At 46.0% G+C, this 20,525-nt stretch overlaps 1 protein-coding gene across 1 annotated transcript; it reads right to left on the reverse strand.

Moving 5' to 3' along the window:
- Window positions 1-18,445, reverse strand: GET4 (guided entry of tail-anchored proteins factor 4). Its single transcript, XM_044433258.1, has 9 exons — window positions 18,233-18,445; window positions 8,325-8,403; window positions 7,496-7,577; window positions 6,257-6,406; window positions 5,057-5,195; window positions 3,320-3,460; window positions 3,158-3,233; window positions 1,724-1,796; window positions 1-1,306 (listed from the first exon to the last, which is right to left on the reverse strand). Exons 1-9 carry the CDS (start codon window positions 18,388-18,390, stop codon window positions 1,218-1,220), a joined length of 987 nt encoding a protein of 328 aa, XP_044289193.1. The 5' UTR covers window positions 18,391-18,445; the 3' UTR covers window positions 1-1,217.
- Between the last annotated feature and the right edge of the window lie 2,080 nt (window positions 18,446-20,525).

A 20,525-nucleotide genomic window follows, 5' to 3' on the forward strand; every position in this document is an offset into this window, starting at 1 on the left:
CCCAGTATAAAGTATTTATTTAATACTCAACAATTAACACAAATTCAACCTTTTAATTATTTTTACAGTAAATAAAAATGTATTATCTCCCCTCATGCATGATCACTGTATTAATCTAAGCCTTTTATTTTAAATGTGAAAAAATAAAGTGTTTTCCCCTTTCATCTTTTAATCATACAGCTAACATCTGGTGTGTGTATTAATGGAGACAGCGTCTGTGAAGTCTAGGCATGTGGTTTGCAGTTACTTGTAATTTCATTGTTCTTTCTTTACATAAAGTGTTAAAATGAGTCAATAAGTCATCCCATAAAAATAAATATCAAAGGTCCGCAGCACCCCCTTCTTTTAAGGTTCACCCTGTTTCAAATGTCTGCATGCTGATTCTGCCAAAATGTAGATGCTTTGGCTGGGTTGTAGCAAGACAGCTGAAGAGTCACAGAATTAAACCATCTCCCAGAGAATGAGAAGTATTTCAGCCACAGTACAAACACATACAGCATCACCGAAATAAGAGACATTCTACTTGGCTATGCCTTTGGTGTTCACATGATCCAGTGGTGTCAAATTACATGCCCGGCAGTGGTGCAAGGCCTCACCGATGTCCACAGCACACACTATTCAGCATCCTCCTGGGTTTCCAAAATGTGTACTTTTCTACCATGGAAACCAATTTGGTATTTCTTGGTTGGGTTCTCAAATTTGTATGGCATCTTCTTTGGCTCGAAATGCTTTTGGCACTGGGTCTACGGATCTCCTCTCAAGAAACTAAAGCCCTGCCTTTTGGGACACCCCTTTGCGACAATCAAGAGCTTAATTTGTTAGTTTGCTGAAACAAAAATGTAGGGTTTTTTGTTTTTGTTTTTTTTAGAAATATAAAGCAACAAATGCAAGTTCCAGCTTTATTTAGTGTGATTGTGAGAAGCGGGAATACTGCTTACGGAATCACAGAGAGAGCTCCGCCTCGGTCCGTCACCAGCCAACGTTATCAAAGGTCCACTAACGATCACACCAAATTGGTTCTCTTGGGTACCCCACTGCATGTTTACATAAATAATATAGACCAAAACATTATGAACATCTCAGCAACCTTCTTTTAAACAGAACAGAGGAGCCCTTTGACATGTTGAGACGCGATCGCAGGACTCGTTCTCAGCGTGTCTGTTTTGTTTTGTTTGAAAGTGAGCACACAGCCAGATTCCAAGCAGCTCTGGGAGGGGTCAATCCAGCTCGATGGGGCTGCTGTCTTCTTGCCCATCTTCTCCATCCTCCTCCTCCCCAGCTACCATCAGGCTGTTTAAAAGATTGCCTAGGGTGGAAGCACAGGACACGGGGAAACGTCAGAGACGGCCCCTGCCTTGGCGAGTGCCCACAGACCGTTTGAGACAGGCAGGCAAGCGCCTGTGGGATGATGGGGATCGATCCGCTCCTTCAAGGCAATGGCCGCTGAGGAGAGGGCAAGCGTGAGGCCCCAAGCGCCTGGCAAGAGATCATTTGGCCCTGGCTGGAAAGCACAGTTCTAAGCAGCGCAGGACAGGTGTGATCTCCGTTTTCGTAAGGCACAGACCCCCACTGGTATAATGTGCCTTCGTGCTCCTATAAGGTTTCCATCCCCACAAGCCCTAAAGCTTTGTCCAGTAACATAGGTCAAATTAGCAAGGGGTGGCAGCGCATCGCTGTCCTGTCACTTCATGGGAGTCCCTGTGGTCCTTTAAGTGAAACTCACCTAGTAGTCCTCCATAGGACGATGTCTGTTTGGGTGGGACACCAAAGAAGAGCTGTCCTATTCTGTCTAGGTACTAAAAAGGGGAAAGGGAAAGCAAATGTCAACACGAGCTCAGGTCGGAGATCACGCAAGCTGCGGCGTTGATGATCCACTGATCAGGATCCAAAGCGTGGTCTGGCCTTCCGAAACACCCGGGCTGCTGAATGTGACATGGGAGAGGGATGCCAACTGCGTGGCATTTGGTTCTGGTGTGAACACTGGGTGATTTTGCCAGGAACTTGGGCCCGGGGCTGTTGCAAGGCAGACAGGAGTCCAGGCGGCCAAGCCCAGGGAATCCGATGGCTCCTCACCCCTGGAATGCATCCCTCACGCTTTCCTAGCTGAGCCAAGCAAGCTGCGACTCACCAGAGGCCAGTCCTCCTACAGCTAAAAGCCCTTAATACAGCACATGCGAACTGCGGTTTAAAGTTCTGTGTATGTCGCCGCCTGCATAATTTTGCATAATTGCAAATGTTGCATAATTTGACTCCCATGTCACAGCAAGCTCTGGAGGCCTACCAGTGGCTGTAATTATAGCATATTTAGGCACCTTTTTATTTCCCCAACATTTTAAGCTTTGATTGTCATTTTAATATGGCTTTTATTGCTAGACATCATTTAGGATGCTGCATTTTATTTTGTTTTATTCTGCTTTACTGTTAAACTGCCCCGAGATCTAGGTCGTGGATGGTATTAAAAGCTTTGAATGGGTGAATGACTATCTCATCAAACTATGGCTACCCATGGCTGGTCTGTGGTATGGCTTCCTAGGTGCGGTTATGCTTTTTTTGGTCCAGATTCCAGCTCAGCCATGAACATGCTAGGTGGCCTCAAGGGATTCTACCCTTCTCTCAGGGTCAGTACCTGATGTGCAAAATTTGGACAATAATGCTGGCCTACCCTAGGGATAATGAAAATATGAATTGCTCGGAATACTTCAACTGCTTTATGCATGTATTCTTTTTCCTTCTGGATTCTAAAAAGTACCACACACAGACAGCCCTTTGTGCCTTTGTCTGATAAGACGCCGAGGTGAAAGGTTCCCAGGCTATGCTTTAAGAACGCTTTCCCATGCTAATGCTTTCTGACAAGAACACTTGAGAGAGTGGTGAAGCTTAGAAGTGAATTTCTACTCTTTGATTCAGAGTTCTGTTTCAGAAGCCGCTGTCCTAAACTCATCATCATCATTATTATTATTATTATATTTCTATGCCGCCCCTTGCCGAAGCCTTAAGGGTGTTGGTTTTTTGTTTTTAATTTAGCATGCATTTTAATGCACTGGTTTATTGTGATACAAGCAGCTACAAGAGCCATATATGGGACTGAAGATTCAGGAGCGAACTGGTACAAAATAACTGTATGGAATGAAATGCTGAAGGTTTAAAAGTAACTTACTTCATTATACATGGGATCCCTTTTCAATGAAGGCTGATACTGTTCACACAATACTGTAAATACTGTTAGCTTTCCCCTAAAATAGAAGGAACACATGATATAAAATCAGGATGAAGGGGAAAAAGCTGGCTTTCTGCTTGGTGGTGGAAATTAAAGTCGTACCCATCAACTGCCAGCAGTAGAAACCAAATGAAGTTGAGCAAGGGTTGTACAAAGGGCGGGCCCCTTTCTATGGAAGGATGCTTCTGCGTGTATGTTGTAAAAACCACTAATGCACTGGTTTTGTTCTTCAAGCAGAGAAATCTGAAAAAGAAAATATAAGGTACACCACTGTTCTTAGAGAAAGATGAAGCAAAAATTTGCAAGGCATAATGGCAAATCGTGGCTCATTTAACCTACAGCTTGCAAACAACCTCCAGGCAGTGCAAGTGGAGGCTGCCAGGGCTTAGGGCAGTGATGGCGAACCTTTCAGGGACAGAGTGCCCAAGGTGCAACCCAAACCCCACTTATTTATCGCCAGGTGCGAACAGGGCAATAACACCTGAAAACTGAGGTTTTAGTTTAGAAGGAACAACTTTCAGCTAGTCCAAGCAAATATGTATATACACACACGCACACACACTCTTGGCAGTGCACTGACTGGCCATGTGGAAGCTCGGACGAGTCGCGGCTCGTGACGTCATCACCTGGCGCCACTACTCCTTTCCGAGCATGCGCATGGCCCCTCTGTGCACGCTTATCCGATGCTCGGCCGCTGGGGCGACTTGGCTCGCGTGCCAGCAGAGAGGGTTCTGCATGCCTGCTGTGGCATGTGTGCCACAGGTTCGCCACCCCTGGCTCAGGGGCTAAACAATGGTTAACCCATGGTCTGCTGCTGGGTTAGCTGTTGGGTTGTTTAGCCCCTGAACAATCCAGAGCTTTCAGACTGGCGTGTCTCACGCTGACATCTGATCACACTGATTGCGGGTTTACAGAAAATGGAAATGGCTCACCCACAGCACATGTCCCCACAAACTGGGTCAATTAACCCATGACGGGCTGCAGCAATGGGGAAAAGCCCCACTGTATCAGTTCCAGGACAAGAAGGCCCCATCCTGAGAGGCCCGGCTTGTCCTCACAATGACCACTGGCATCGCCATTTCAAAGAGAGGATGAGACTAGTAAAAGAGAAGGGTGTTCCTGCAACGGACACTGGTGAAGCGTTTCAGGAAAAAGTGTGGAAGGCCACAGTTCTCACCTGCCCTACATTCTGAACAGGCGGCCTCGCTAGTCATTCCCACCCAAGTTGAGTCTGCGGGAGAATAAAACTGTCCTACCTCACAGGATTGTTGCGTGGATCGATACGATAACACAGTTGCATGCAACATTTTAAATGGAACATATAAATGCTGATGCAAAGGCACCAACTCACTATCTGGACTTATTTCTACCTGTGGCTGTTATCCCGGAAGCTGACATGAGACAGCAGCCACGTCCATTCCTGGCTCAGCTGAGCCCCAGTCACCTCTTGGTGCAAGACCACCAAGAGCAACTTCATGCAGACATAATACCTGAATCTACTTGGTTTTCCTTCACCTTCCCTGCATCTTCCCGTTCCCTTTACTGTGTTGTAAGGAATTATTTTACACTGCAAACCCTTGAGTGCATTGGCAGAAAGGTGCTTTAATAACTCAACAATTCCATACTCGATGCACTGGAATAGTCAAAAGTCTGGAAAATGCCTCCTTTAGCTCATTTTAACCGGACAACTGAGGGAACTGCAATGTCCTTATCCAACTTCTAGACTAGCCTCATGTCTTGAAGCTTGCAAATGTTGCTGCTCCCCCTTTCACTCGCTGCTCAGCAAAACGGAACGCGGGAGAAGAAAAGGCAGAAGACAGGCAGTGGCAAGAAACCTACTGTAACACTGCTTGAGCTACGAACATGTCCACTTCACTACGATACCCCCGGGATGAGGAATATTCTACCAACATGTTCGCACATCCTTCACCGTCTGTGGAGTGCAAGAAGTGATATCGGGATTCACAATAGTTTTGCTCTAAAAGAGAAGTGAGAGAGAGAGAGAGAGAGAGAGAGAGACAGAAAGAGATCAATGTGCCCTCTTCTTCAGACGATGATCATAAAAGCAGTCATCTCTCAGGTTTCATGGCCTTGGTGGGAACCATTTTATTGTACAGAAATTCTGCAGAAAACTTGAACAAGCTGATAAGATTATTTTAGCATGCAACAAAGAAGTGAGAATCACAAAAACCTTAAAAAAAAAGTTTCTAGTCCTGTTAGCTTGTAGCCTGTTTGGGCAGTCAGACATGAGAAACATGCAGAACCCCCCCCCCCCCCGGCACCCCTCCCCAGGCTCCTCCTGCGTGCCCTCTCTTCCATGTACAAAACCAGTGCTTGCCACGGAAATCTCACAATGCAAATCTGAGATTTGTCAAATTTATGTTCTTGCATAACCGAGCTTGATGGGTCATGAGCAGCCATGGAGAATATGAACAACCTTGCAGTGCAGAATATATGGTAGGCATATGTTGTAATTAAATCCCTTTCAATGGCATTAGACTCTTTGAACTGTATCGCACGCTAACGCAAATCTGGTGGGTAGGGTTCATTTTGTGGACAAGCGGGATCAGATTCCTAAAAAAATCCACTGAGACACGCTGCCAGGTTTCTAATTTATCGCTGGTGTCTTCATCCTGGATTTAAAAATAAGTCAGACACTGAGCACACGCACTAATCCAGGTTGCCATAATCTCTGGCAACAGGGCCAGCGTGGGTTTAGTGGAACAAAACTGAGCAAACCAGAACGAAGGCAGAACAGAATAAAAACAAGATATTTGGAAAATGAACAGCAAGCCCCAGGTAGTTATTTTAAGCATTCCCATGGGGCTGAATGTGCCCAGCGGAATTTTTTTGCTTTCTCCTACAATGGCAAACCAGCTCCCTATGCGATATCACAGGCTGTACTTCTCGGTTTCCAAAATGGCTTGACATACGGCACGAGAAAGTCTCTCTGAAGCCTGGAACTCTTTGAGGTCTAGGTCACAAGGTCTGGAACCTTAGAAGAACAAGCTCCTAACGGACTTAAGGACCCAATCCTACCTTTCCACAATGTGATGGCTAGCAGCTGGTGCAATTTTGGATGCCCGAGTTTTCCAGATCCCCCGCTGGACCACTTTAGTGCCCTCGACACGAAGGCCACTCTTTCCGGAGAATTTTGATCCATCAAGCTGAAGACTTTTGCCAGGTTCTCTAGATGCAATCATGACAGACAGAGCTTAGCACGTGTGTGTGTGTATGTGTGCTTTACATCAACTGCATCTTTGTGCTTTAACACAGCTGACAGAAAAACTCTCAAGACAGTTAGACTTTTAAAACACAAATTGCTTTATTTAGAGGTTGGCCAGAACCTCTTAATTGACCTCTCCGCTGAAGTGCCAGCAGCCACACCCTTTCGCTGCACGCGATGGAGGGAAAAAAAGAATCTCCTGTCCAATGGCTTAACAGCATTGTCCTGAAACTACCAGAGTCAAAGGCAGGCAGAGAATGCTGCCAAGGATCAAGGCCTGCAGTTTGGAGCGTGGTCCCAGGAACACGCCGGCAGGACGCACAGAACACATTCTCTCTGCCAGCCCTGATCCTGTTCACACAACCCCTGGGGGTGGGCAGTCAAGGTGGGGAAAAACCCCTCTTCACAGGATTTCCAGAGGGCCGCTTGCAAGGAGAGCTTTATCAACCACATGCTTACCGAATCAGACAAGCAAAGGACAAAAAGGTCGGCCCATGAGAAGGGAGAGCATCGCCAAGCGGACTGGAGACGTGGCTGTCCATCAAAACGGCAAAGAGGTCAATTATTGTGCAGACATTACAAGCTGTGCCTGTGTTGGGGAGAGGACAGTGCCAAAGATCACGCTCCACCTACAAACAGTGGTAGTTGTTCAGCACCATGGTCAGCTCATTCAGATGGTCTTTTCCAGTGATGTGGTACCAGTGGAAGACCAACCTATCAGAAATCCCTACCCATCCATTACAGAGCTCCAGAAGTGCCAAGCGTACAGAAGGAGCCATCCTCCGATTACAGGGCAGAAAACAGACAGAGCGGGATGACCGTTCTCTTCATGGCCTGTTGGTGAACTTTGAGAGGCGCCTGGCTGGCTGCTGTTGGAAATGGAATACTGGGCTAGATGGATATTGGTCTGTTCTAGAAAGGCAGCTTCCACGTCCTCCAAGACCAGGCCGATGGGGAAGCACAATAAAAATGCATCTAAAGAGATGGCGCCAGTGGTTATACATCGGCCCGCTAGAGGTGCGGCAATGAAGACGACTGAGGAGGCCTCTCACCTAAGAGTTCATCTGAAACTTTTGCGTCCGATTTCTCCAGGGACTCTAGAACTAGCATGGACAGATCAGCAGCGCTGTTTTGCTAGAAAACACAGAAGAAGAAATGCCAAACAGATACAACGGCGCAGCAAGCCCACAGACATTCGGAGGGAAACATGCGAAACTATACATCTGAAAGAGGCCAAGTCTTTCGCATGCTGCTTGATGACTTCTCTTCAGTCTCCCGAAAGGTTTGAGTCAAACCTGGAGGTGGTGAAGGTTGCTGTCTCGATAAGCAGAGCAGATCTGGCAACATTTTATGGAGTAATTAGTCAGGGTGCGGTTATGCCTCACCTGAGCTGCTGGTGCTGCTCTGTCAATGCAGCCGCCCAAGTGCCCTCTCTTCTAGCTGTAAAGGTCACTTTAACATGGGGGCGTGGGGTGCCCAGGTCACATGGTACACTGTCTCAGCTACTCTTTGAACCCTAAAACCCTGCATGCCTTTGGGGTGGGGAGGGGAGGGGAGAGAGAATCCAAGCAGCCAGTTCAGGGTTGCCCTGGGCTCAGCACTATGCATCAAACCACTTGTGGCTCCAGTCGGCCTCTTCCCCGACGTCAAGGAGCCACTATAAAGGCAGTGAGATTATGTCCGCTGTGGCCTTCTGCCATCCTGGAGCTTGTCTGGACTACCAGCTACTTTTCCAAGGTAAGTGCTTACACAGCAGAGCATTAGGCTGCCTGAAAATCACAACACCCGGTGACCATCCAGGAGCCGTTAGCACCCACCCGACCTGTCAGTGCCAGGGACCATTTACTGCATAATCTCCACACAATTTGGAATGGGTCGTACCTGATTGTGACTGAAGAACAACAGGGCCCCTGAATACATGAGTTCTCTGGCTTCCACATGCTTGCCTTGAGACATGTACCTGCAAAACACACGGATGCATGTGTGGAAGGAGGGAAAGATATTCAGAATATGGCATAAAGAGAACAGCTTTCCAATGACTGAAAATGGCTTTGCTCAGAATGAACCGTGATTTTTTCAAACTGCAGATGAAAAGATGCTATATTCTTTACCAAACACACCCATCGGAAGGTGACCATGTGAAAGATCCATTGTTGCTGCTGTTGCTGTTCCTACATGGCATTTATATCACAACTTTTCCCCTCTGGTCAGGAAGCCAAGGTAGCTTACAGAGCTCCACTTTACCTTCGCAACAACAAACCCGTGATGTAGGCTAGCCTGAGAGGGAGTGACTGGCCCACCTAGTGAACTTCAAGGGTGGGTGGAGACGAGAAGGGGGATCTCCCAGGACCCCCGTTCAGCACTTTCACCACACCACACCCACCAGTTGTATATGCTCACACCTACCAAGTGTTCCTCATCGAGTAGCCCGATTCACACATTTACCCTCTCAGTGCAAGACAATCTCGGCAACTGAACCCCCCCCCGCCCCCACCAATGCAGGCAGCTGCAGAGAGTGCTCAGCACTAACAGCTGATCCCTGGCCAAGCACTGCACTTCTGCTGGCCTTGCCCACCACCTTTAATGCTGAAATAGCACCGATTCTCCACCCAACCCCAAGGAACTAGTGTGCAAATAGCAATCCAACATACATAAAAGAAGGCAGAGACTGGCTTTCTACCAAGCTGGGCCCAGGATTCTTTGGCAGCAGCACTTAAAAGACATCGCAAATGCCCCCTTCCTTCCAATGCCTCTTCTTCCCCACACTGCTGGAAGCACTTTCCAGGAAAGGCAAACAGCACTTTTTGGGGGAGGCTAACACGAGCAGGAGGGGGGTGGGCGGATTAGCCAGAGGGATGCCACTATCTGTCCCGAGCCTGCCCTCTTCCAAGTTGCCTGGACTTGCAGAAACGACCACATCCCATCAAGGGGCCCTGTTCTTCTGGATCTGCCAATCCTCTGATTTTAACTAGCCATCACCATTGTGTACACGGCATTCACAAAGGAGGCGTCCTCCAGGCTGCTGCTTCCCGCTACTCAAATCCCAAAGCACAGGGCGGCATCTGGCAAAGTGGCAGCAAACCACAGTCAAGACTCACAGTTGCGGTAAATCTGGCCAGACGGGAAAAGTACAGGCAGATGGCCGTTTGGTCTGGCATTTGCGTGCCAAGCCAGCATCAAGGGAAGCCAACACAGCAGGGATCGTCAACGGGTGCCCTTTTCTTTTCCTGGCACCTCAGCACAGCACAGCCCTTGCTGCACCCGGGGCCATATGCTCGCTAACACCGGCACTGTGGGTGGGGAACGGAGCGGCAAGAGACCGGCCGGACACGGAGGAGCAGAACTACACTGACGGCAGATGCTCGCGATCCTGGCGGCTGAGTGCCTGCGTGACTTCAGCCAGAGCACCACCCGATCTTCGTACTCTCATCACATAGGCAGCAGCCACAGCTCCTGTGATGTGACCACACACCTTGGCGTCTCCAGCGACTCTGCACCTCCTAGGGTGGGGTGCTCGATGCAGCACTTTCAATGTCACCTGTGAAGGCGCCCCTCTTACAGGTAACTGCATCTCCCCCAGCACATTTTTAAACATTTAATTACTTGCATATGGATGGACATGAAATGCAAACTACTGCCTCTGCGGTGGGGCCCAGATTGTGGAATGCACTCCCCGGAGAGGTGCGCCTGGCGCCGAGTTTATATTCCTTTCGGTGCCAGATCAAAACCTTTTTATTTAATCACTATTTTAAAAATTAATACTTTAATCATTTTGAACAGTCACTTTGATTTTGTCTTTTATGTAAATTTTTACTGAATTATATTATTTAGATATGTGATTTTATTGTATTACAATTTATGGATTGTGAGCCGTCCTGAGATGCCAAGGCACAAGGGACGGCATACAAAAGTTTTAAACAAACTAACAAACAAACTGTCTAGTAATCACAGATAAGCATGAACAAAAGTGGAGCAAATATTCAAGCAAGCAAAGTTGGCATCTGTATGTCGCCAGCTCATATGTCAAACATGTTGAAAGGTCCTTAATCCATTGCTTTATAGGAGTTGACTATTTATTCTTCCAGTTGGTACTATCAGTCTTTTACCTGTCAAAAGGCACAAAAAACCTATTTCCTTTTCCATTCCTTAATTTCTATGGAGCAGGCGAATAATTTTAACAAATATATATACCAGTGGATGTTAACGAGGATTTATGTAAAAGGAAGCAACTCCCGGGCATTGCTGGAACATGTTTAAAAGCAGCATTAGCTATACTGCACCACCGGCAATTAGCTGAACCAGCCAATCCCTTACGAAAGCGACTTGCAGCACCCAAGAGACACAAAACAAAATTTTCTGCTGAGCCTCGATCCAAGACATGACAGGGAGATGCCAAACGGCAACCCACCAGTTAGACCAGTTGTGATGGAGCCCACAGCGGTTTCTTAAATTCCCCAAACTACCATAGCATGCCCCTTATTTCTGATGTTTCCGGTTTATTGAGACACACGTGGCCATGAATGCGCAGTGTCTTCACCACAGTCTCTCTGTGCCAGCAACTGCAGCTTCCATTCGCAAAGGACTACCAGAAATTAATGTTCCCCCTATAATGGTTAAACTGATGGTACAAATCTTCTCTTGACCTTTCTCATACAAAGGTTTTCGTCACGTTCAGGATATGTACGCATAAAAAAAGACAGTGTCGGTATTTGTGGGAAGTCTACTAAGGAGAGTGTTGCCCCTTGTCATGTAAAGGCCCCAAAGCACCAGGACATAATGAGTTTCTGTAACCCTTAAGTATTCACTAAAACATTCCCAGAATCTGGTGATTCTTTGCACGCTTTCACTCTTGCCTAAGTTGCTGCTTTGGGACACTATTTTTTAAAAGCAGGGTTTCTGTTGATTCCATGATCTAATCACAAATCGTGTAATCAAAATATTATCATGGTGCCATGCAGTGGATCAGGCTGGGCTGCACATTGGCATCACAAAACTGAACCAAATCAGAGGATGGTATTTTCTTCCTTGGTTCTTAGTGGAAGACCGTTTCCATTCTATTTCCATGGCCCCACTGAATTACTGGGAAGGGGCAGTTAGGCCAACAAATTTGCTAAATCTGATGCGTACTTAGGCAGGAGAAAGGCCATGGGAGTTGAGGGAAGCTGGGAACTGTAGCATTGACTTCTGCCTAAATATGCTTAAGACATGCATATTCTTAAGTTTCAAAGGCTGTCAAATTCCATCTTCTTCACACAGACAGGGTGGCACACACTATCACTGTGGTCATGGTTTAATTATAACCTTGATTGTTTTTGTTAGGAGTCCAAACAATGAATCATTCCTCATTATTCTGGAATATTAGCACACCTAAGAAAATGAAACACATGTTTGTGCTGTAATTAATAACTCATAATATGCAATTTTTTCCTTTTATCAGTTTACTTTAGAGAAGCTGTACCACATTAACAAAAGGATAAACTGTACAGGAAAACAGAAGTTTCTCTGAATTAGAAATAATCCAGCAAAACTATCTTTTAGAGGAGTAAAGCACTTTGTAGCTATCCACTTGGGGACAAGACAGCAAACCCAAGTTTTGTTTTGCAGGGCCTGAAAGCATCCTGGAGCACTATTGTATAGAAGCAGTAATTCCTACCAAACCATTACAAGTGCCATGATAGCTTTTTACCAGATTTGTACAATGAGGTTTAATTCCTATCATTTCATGGTCAGCACCAACACAAGTTCATCCCTGCAGTCCAATATTCAGATACTAAAGTTCTTGAGAAATTTATTACCTGTCAACCCAACACTGTAAGTGAGACTTTGGGTTGCAGTGGAGCAGAAATAAGACTGCTTTCAAATCCTTTAGCACTTTGAACAAGAATTCTTATGAGATACAGAACTACCATTTCCTCTGTAGGAATTTACTAGCAGTTGAACAGAGAAATGCATGTGTAATAAATAAAGAAATAAAATCTGGCGCAACAGTCTTTTTTTGCCAGTTCATATATATTTGAATCTTTTTGTCGCTGCTGGATTAATTCAAGCTGGGAAGGCAAACATGTTCAAGGCATCCTGACACTTCTCATGTCAGCCCATCCCATAGGTAAACACACAAACAGCTTCTTGCATTTATCAGCTATGCCTGGAATCTGTAACTATTTCGCTAAGCTCCTTCAACTGCTCTTATCCAGATAAGAAGATTCCTGGGTAGATGTAAGCTTGTGTCACTCGCATCACTTTCATGATCAGGAACTAGGAAGCTATGAAGAAGATTCAGGTGCATATCTAGCTAAAGATGCTGCCAATCCACATGGAATCACTGATGTGGCTCCACTCTGCAGCAAACGGTCATGCAAAAATGCCATTTTTATGTAGGACTAGAACCGGATTGGGATGAATAAGTTCAAACCAGATGTTAAGGTTTTATGAATTTTTTTTTCTTCCTGCTCTCCCCTCCCACCCACCACGCTTTTAACCAGGTTCTTATTCTTTAAATCATATTCTATATCCCATTTTCGTAAGCTGCTCCTGTGATACATGGTCCAGCAACTTTTTAAAGAATGTGGCCTAATTTTGATTTTCCATTTAAAGCACTGAAAGAATGTAGTACAGCAGACTGAACATTTTGCAGTATGGCTTCTCTGTAGCAGGTGATGCTTTCAGAATGCTTTATACATATTTCCAAGCAAATGCTCTAAATTTTACTTTTTGATCACTGCAAAATGCTTTGTATTACTTAGATGAAAGAAATGGTACAGAGGAAAGTAAAGACAGAAATGGATGATCAATCCCAGCTGAAGTGAAGCATATGCTGTAAAAAATTTATCATTTATTACAGCATATAATGTTAGAGGATCCAGTTGTTTTTACTGCAACAGCCTAACACAACTACTCTCTGAAGTGAGGAGTAAGCTGGTGGTATAGATCTCTTCTGAAACATGAAGCTCATTAGGTAGTCTTTGGTCAACTGCAATCTCTCATCAAAATCTCTCAAAGGCCTGCTTGCAAAGATATAATAGGAAAAATGCTTGGGGGCAGGACAAATACAAATACTAAAATTATTGCAAAGAATTAGGAATCAGAGAAGGTAAAAAAAATCATGAATAAAACCAACCCTGTTATGCAGATCTTTTTAAGAAAAGTCAGGGGGAAATATGCACTCTAATGTTTTAATTAGAAGAGCTGGTACTCCTCCATTTTACAATTAAATCCTACATCATAACAATCACAGCTTTCATTCTAAATAAACTGTGAAAAGAGCTTGTGGCTCTAGAATCAGCTGTACAGTACAGGTATATTATTTTAATTGTGTGATGCACACTGATAGATTTCCAGTCTAATCTCAAGGCAACTCCTAGCACAGCTGGTACCCTGGCCAAGAAAAGGTTTCACCCTACCTGCTGTAGTCGTAGCATTCATGCATAAATGACATTTGGGTAAGGAAACAGCATTTTTCTTGAAGTGTAGCTGCTACCAGAAAGAGGTGAGGGAGGAGAGAATAGGGCAAAGCAGCAGATTTTATATACAGCAGCAAATCTTTAGGGGACCGAGAAAGTGGCGCTGATTCCACCAGTGTGATCAGAGCACAGCTGAAGCAGTTCTGCCACACATTTAGATCATACAGCAGCCGAATGCCAATAACCCCACCTCAAAATGGCTTCTGCACAACAGCTCATGTTTCACAAGGCCCTGAATTTCTTTCTAAGCAACACGCTGAACTTGGATCACTGAGATCTAAGCAAAGCTCACTCCAAGTAATCCAGTTTTCCCAATCAGTGATTTGTTTTGGCTGGAGGAGGGGAATGCTGCAGATTAAAGTAAAGAGGAGAGCTGAAGTGAGTAATTATCCACTCCAACCTGAAAGATGAGTGTACAAACTGCTGGCTTTTGGCGACACTCCTTCACCCACATACCCTTGCTCAGTTTTGGTCAGACCTCTGCGGAGGCACATGACCTGTGACAGAGCTCCTCTTAGCTCACACTTCTAAAACCTTCTCCCCTCTAGCTTCCAAACCCAGGAAGGCCACCAAAGCTGCCACGACCATCTCAATACTGAGCCTGTATTCTTGCTCTAGAACAATGCCTTTCAACCTTTATAGCTCTCACACTGAATCAAGGCGCTTGGGACTAAGTGCTTCACTGTGGCCTGTTCTCCCATCACACCCATCAGCTTGTAACCACAGGTTGGATACTGAGTGTGTATTGAAGATAACCAAGGATTACTTATCCATTAGCATTTCAACTACAGTGAAACAGACATGCCTAAACTGGAATGCATCAGTTCCCAAACCTTCTGCCCCGATGAATCCACATTAGTGATGGGGAATGGGTTATAACTGTTATCGCTAACCAAGCTCAAGAGGCAAAATGCTACAGGTGACTTAAACCTGATAGGCTGCCTCCTCTTACTGATTATCCCAATCTTTAAAGTCAGCTAATACATCATATCCATAACCCCAATCTTATGCATACAGCAAACAGCAAGAGGCTGTAGATGGGGCTTTTGAGGGGAATAATCCACATTCGCTTTACTCCTTTCCTGGGCAGATTCATCCACAGTTCAATATTTATTACCTGGACTGATTTTTAACTGATGGGAGTAAAACCTTTTTTTTTTTTTTTAACAAAATGTGTTATTTTAACTTTGTCTTACCTTGCTGTTTTTATTGCGGTATATTTCAAATTGTTCCTCTCTGCCCCATGTTTCAAGGGTGGGAGTTGTTTAAGATTTCAAGAGAGTATGGTTGAATTTTTTAAAAATCACAAACATAATAAGCCTATTGTAACAAGTACAGGATCTAAAACTCCTTGTTTATAAGTCTGTTTATTCACAATTAAATATTAACTTTGAAATCAGTGATTTACCTCCAAATAAAGACTAACAGATTGATTGTAGCATGAATATTAACAAAACTCAATTGGTTAGTTATGTCTGATTAAGTAAGATTCAGCTGACAAAAGAGTAGAAGAATAAATTTCTTCATCTTTAAAAACAATCATGTCTTCTCTTCCTCAAGGATCAGTAAGAAATCTATCCCTTTGCTGGATTTGCATGGGGAAAAGGTGGACACAATGTTATAAGCACAGCCCTGCTGGCCTAGATGAAGGATCTGTCTAGTCTAGTCCAGCAGTTTTTTTTTTTTAGCTGTGATCTGCACTATGGGCAAGAAGAGGCAATTTGTTTGGTCCTCAACTTCTTCTCCTGAGGGGGCTGCTCTTGCCTCTGAAAATGGAAGCTCCCTCTTTAGTGTTCAGAGTCAGTAGCTGATTTCAGGCCTACTCCCCGTAGGTTCTCCAACCCCTTTTGAAGCTGCCAAAGAGACCTGGAATGCCCATATGTGTGTGTGTGTGTGTGTGTGTGTGTGTGTGTGTATTTGGCACTCACTTCCACGTGACGAGGCGTGATTCAGCATTACCCTTCCAATGGGTCCTTAGCATGGGCATTCTACCATTTCCAGGGACTGCGCTTGTGAACAGCCAATGTACTAATCTAGAATACACTTGATCTTTGCACAGAAATGTCACAGACTGCATAGTTTTTACATTCCACCGCCTTCTGGCTCCTGTTTACCTTTCTCTCATCAAGGATCTGTTCTGAGGGTAATCATCTGTCAGGATAGGCTCCAGCCCACATGCAAAAGCTGCCTGTTAATCATTAATATGCCACAAGGAGTCCTTTTCATGTGTTTGCTGTAACAGGCCAGAAGAGGTACTGACATGTACCCTTATCTGATATACATTTCAGCTGTGCATAAAAATGTCACAGTGCACCTCTTGCACAACGCTGTCTTTTAGTCTCACTGCTAGGAATGCAGAAAGAATACAGATCAGACTCCTTCTTCACCATCTCGCCCAATATTGCTTACTACAGCTGGAAAGGCAGAGACCCTTCCCGTCATCAGCTACCTATGCTTTATTGGGACACAACAGGAGCAGAATATGGGTCTCCTTCTATGCAAAGAACTGAACTATGGTTCCTCTGCAAAGGTACGCATCTGTTAGGACAAAAGATTAACAGAGGTTTTTGTTACTTGCTACCCTCTTTTTTCCCTTTATACCTGTGTGCATGTCACTAAGTCAATGGCATTAACCTATGTCCTCCCCTCCCCACTGTCCCTCCACTATTTGAGACTGAACTTCCATCGGACTCAGGCATCTGCCTAGACTACCGATGCAACTGTAACATGACAACCATAGCAATAAGAGAGCATAGATTAATGACATATCTGCATGCCATAATCCTTCCAGCGGGAGTAACCCTATTAGTCATCTGCACCAAAAATAACAAACTAGTCATGTGGCACCTTAAAGCCTAACAAATTTATCACAGCATGAAAGTTAGCATTTGCTGCAATAGACTTAACAAGAGAAGATTACAGGCAGGGGGACAACATAGCTGGCCTCCCCAAAGTGCCAGTTCTCAGAGGCTGACCTCCTGAACATGGCGTGTCAGTTTAGGCATCAAGATGAATAGCTTCTGATAGCACAGTACCATCCATGTATTTGTCTAATGGCTTCACCACTCCAGGAGCTTACACTATAGAAGATGTGCTACTCTTTAAGGTGCCGCAAGACCCCTTTCCTACGCACTATAACAGAAATAGGATCTATATATGGGTATGTAGGTGTTTTGGTTAAGATGGTGAAAAGGAAGGAAATACATCCACTATAACAACTAGACTCATACCAGGTTTGGAGGAAGACAGTGGCCCTTTCATCTCTCCATCACCCTGTTCTTGACTCTCCATCTTAAGCAAATATGTCGTGTTGTAAGCCGCCCCGAGGTTTCGGCAAGGGGCGGCATAGAAATGTTATAATAATAATAATAATAATAATAAATACATGTACCCAAGTACACACGCACTTTTGTTTATACTCATATGTGTGTGCGCACACACAAATTGAAGCACCTTTTATCATTCAGCCTCCGTTCCTTGACCTCACGCTAGTCCTAAAGCCAAAAGACCTTGAGTGCCCATCTGAAGTGCGTGCATGTGAGCAATATCAACCTACACGCACACTCACACGGATACACGTGTATACACTCACATAAACATATAAATTCATGCAAGCAGACACACATGGCTTTAAGCACCTCTCATCTTTCAGCCCATCCTGTTCCCAAAGGCAATAGCCCTTTGACTTCCCATTTTAAGAGTATTTATGCACATGAGTGTATATAACATTTATTTTATCCATATCTACACGTGCGTACATGTGTATATAGAGGTATGTACACACGTACGCACACATATGCATGGCTCTAGCATCTCTTTCACTGTTCACTCCTTTCCCTTGTCCTCACCCCATTCCTCAAGTCAAAAACCCTTGATTGCCCATCTTGAGAGAGAGAGAGAGAGAGAGAGAGAGAGAGAGGGAAGCATCTATTTTATCTTTGCGCGCGCGCACACACACACGCACACAGACACGCGAGTACGTGCGTAGGTCCATGCATCTCCACGGAGATACGCGAACACACAGCTCCAAGCGCCTCTCCCATCCCGCAGCCCCTCACGCTGGCCTGCGCAGGAGACCCACCGAGCCTCCCCGCGAGAACCCCTCCTCTTTTTGGACCAATCGGGCGCCGGGAGCGCCAGAAAGGCAAGAGGCTCAGCCAATAGCATGGGGGAAAGGGCGCGGGCGGAGGGAGGGGGCGCCGGTGCGCCTGGCCGAGGGCTAGTGCGTGATTAGAAGCGTCTGGAAGAGGAGGGACGGCGGGGGCAGAGATGCGGGCGGCGGAGGGGGGGCGCGGAAGATGGGACCGCGCGCAGGGCCGCCGCCGTTACCTGAAGAAGAGCGTCCGGTACATCTGGTGCGCTTCATAATAGTCCCCCTTCTCCACGCTGGCGCGGAGCTTGCCCTCGACGCGCTGAACGCCGCCCCGGTTCCTTCCGCTGTTGCTGCTCGCCCCACCGCCCTTCAAGGCCTCTTGCTCCGCCGCCATGACTGCGGGGCGGCGAGAAACGCCAGGAGTGAGACTCCCGGAGCCGCCTCCCAGCGCGCATGCGCGTACGTGCGACGTCCCGCCTCGTCGGCTTCCGTCGCCCCTGCCCAGCCAACAATGGAAAGAAGGACGGTGGCTGGCGAGGGACATGTGTGCCCATGTACGGCCGGCGGCTCGCGGGGGAGAGCGCCGCCGGTGTGACGCGCGGCGTCACGTGACCCCGCAGTGGGGCGTCGCCATCCCGGCGGCGTTTCCTTGACGACGGGGCGATCGAGGAGCCAGGGACTCCCGCGGAAAGCCTGCGGTGGGGGATTACTCGGGAGTAAGCCCTTCGAACTTCATGGGGTTACCGCCCAAGATCGCGGGGCGGCCTCCTCCGCACCGTCGAGGGAAAAGCCGCTTCGAAAAGGGCACTGGCTTGCATAGGCTGGAAGTCCGTGAAAACTTCGAATAGGCGCAGTTGAAATAAAGGTCGTGTTCGGAATGTTGCCTGGGACTCGGCCCATTTGACGCGTCGTTCTCAGCTATGAAGCTCACTGGGCGCCCCTGGGCCCTCAGCCTAACCCACCTCGCAGGGTCGTTGTGAGGGTAACGTGGAGGGGAACTTTGTAAGCCACCCTGCCAGACGAGGGAAGGTGGGCCCTAAGCGTAATAGTAAATGCAATGAAACGCACCAGAGTGAGGAATGCTCCCCAGGTGCCTTAGTTGGCAGCCTCTTGAGGGTTAGCTTTGCTCTGTTCTTCATTCTTAAGAGCGAGTTCTTTGAGTATAAACCAGATTTGCAGTGGCCACCACTGCAAAATAGAGGGCACCTTCAAATAAGGGATTGTCATTCTCCAAAAGAGAGGGCTGTTCTCTGTAGAGGAGGACACCCGGACACCCTAGCTAAGGAAGCTGTTCCATGCATCAGTGACAGCAGTTACCTTCCTGTTTTCTCTGGTTTTGACCACCCTCTTCCCCTTCTGTTGTCTCCGTTATTACCCTAGTCATGCCCAGGGATGGTTCCAGATGGAGGGATTTGGGATGCCCCCACAGCCTTAGCGGGAGAAGGTGCATGTGTCATATTCACACCATACGTACACCTTGCACACGTCCCCTTCCACATGCTGATTGGAATCACCCTAGTGGTATGCTTGACAGCGCCGTCTTTGAAGAACCGACTCACTCTACAGAGTACCCATCCAGAATTTTTTAAAGTGGAGCCCTGTAGAAAAGGAATGCCCCTCTTATACTGCAGTAATGCCCTAGCCATTTGGCCAACCTTTAATATTTAATGCTTTTTAAGCTTTGTGGAAGCATCATATAAACTTAAATGTGCAGAAAAGCCCACCATCTTGGTTGCTGAAGACTGTCATTATCTAGGAACCACTCCTTGGGCAGAGTAAAAAATAAGTAAAAAAAATCAGCAATTACAGAGCTCACCTAGAACAGTTCAAGCCTGCAAAGCAGTGCTTCATGTTTTGGCATTCCAGCAGTGCCACCGTCACGCCCAATGACAGATCATGGTTAAGCTAATGGTATGATTATGAACAATAGCAGGGTGTCTCTGTATGACATAATTCCAGCTAGATTGTGTGAATACTGGCTTCATGTTTGCAAAAGAAATCAGACCTGTTTTATTGAATCTGTTTGCCACTTTCTTCAAGCATATTATTTTCAAATATATGCATATTGTATGACAAAGGCCATGAACAACCATTCAACTTGCAAGCACAAATATTCCAGGAAATTCTTGTTCTTTCATCTGACAGTTCTAACCAAAATGCCTTTTTGTTGTATCACTGGAAAGCTAAGATTACTGAAAATGAAAAGTGAGCTGTTAATACGATAGCAATACATTTCTGACAGTGTAAACAATTACTTTAAAGCAGCAGCCATCCTTACCTTGTTCTTTTGAAAATCTTCCCTTACACACATTCTTTCAGATGTTGAATTGTTCAGTACATGACTCCACAAGATTTTTGTTCTGTGAGTTTGGTGATGTCTGTTCCAAATTTGCAATACATTTATTAGACTGAGGGTCAAACTAGATCAGATCCAGATATATGATTGGAGTGTTTCCTTCTCTAGTGACTGATCTTCAAAGCAGCTGAGCAGGAGCTCCAACTGCTATGGGATTATGGGAATAGGTTTCT

This window comes from Varanus komodoensis, unplaced genomic scaffold (genome assembly GCF_004798865.1).
Source record: "Varanus komodoensis strain SLA01 unplaced genomic scaffold, ASM479886v1 scaffold26, whole genome shotgun sequence".
Classification (NCBI taxonomy): Eukaryota; Metazoa; Chordata; class Lepidosauria; order Squamata; family Varanidae; genus Varanus; species Varanus komodoensis.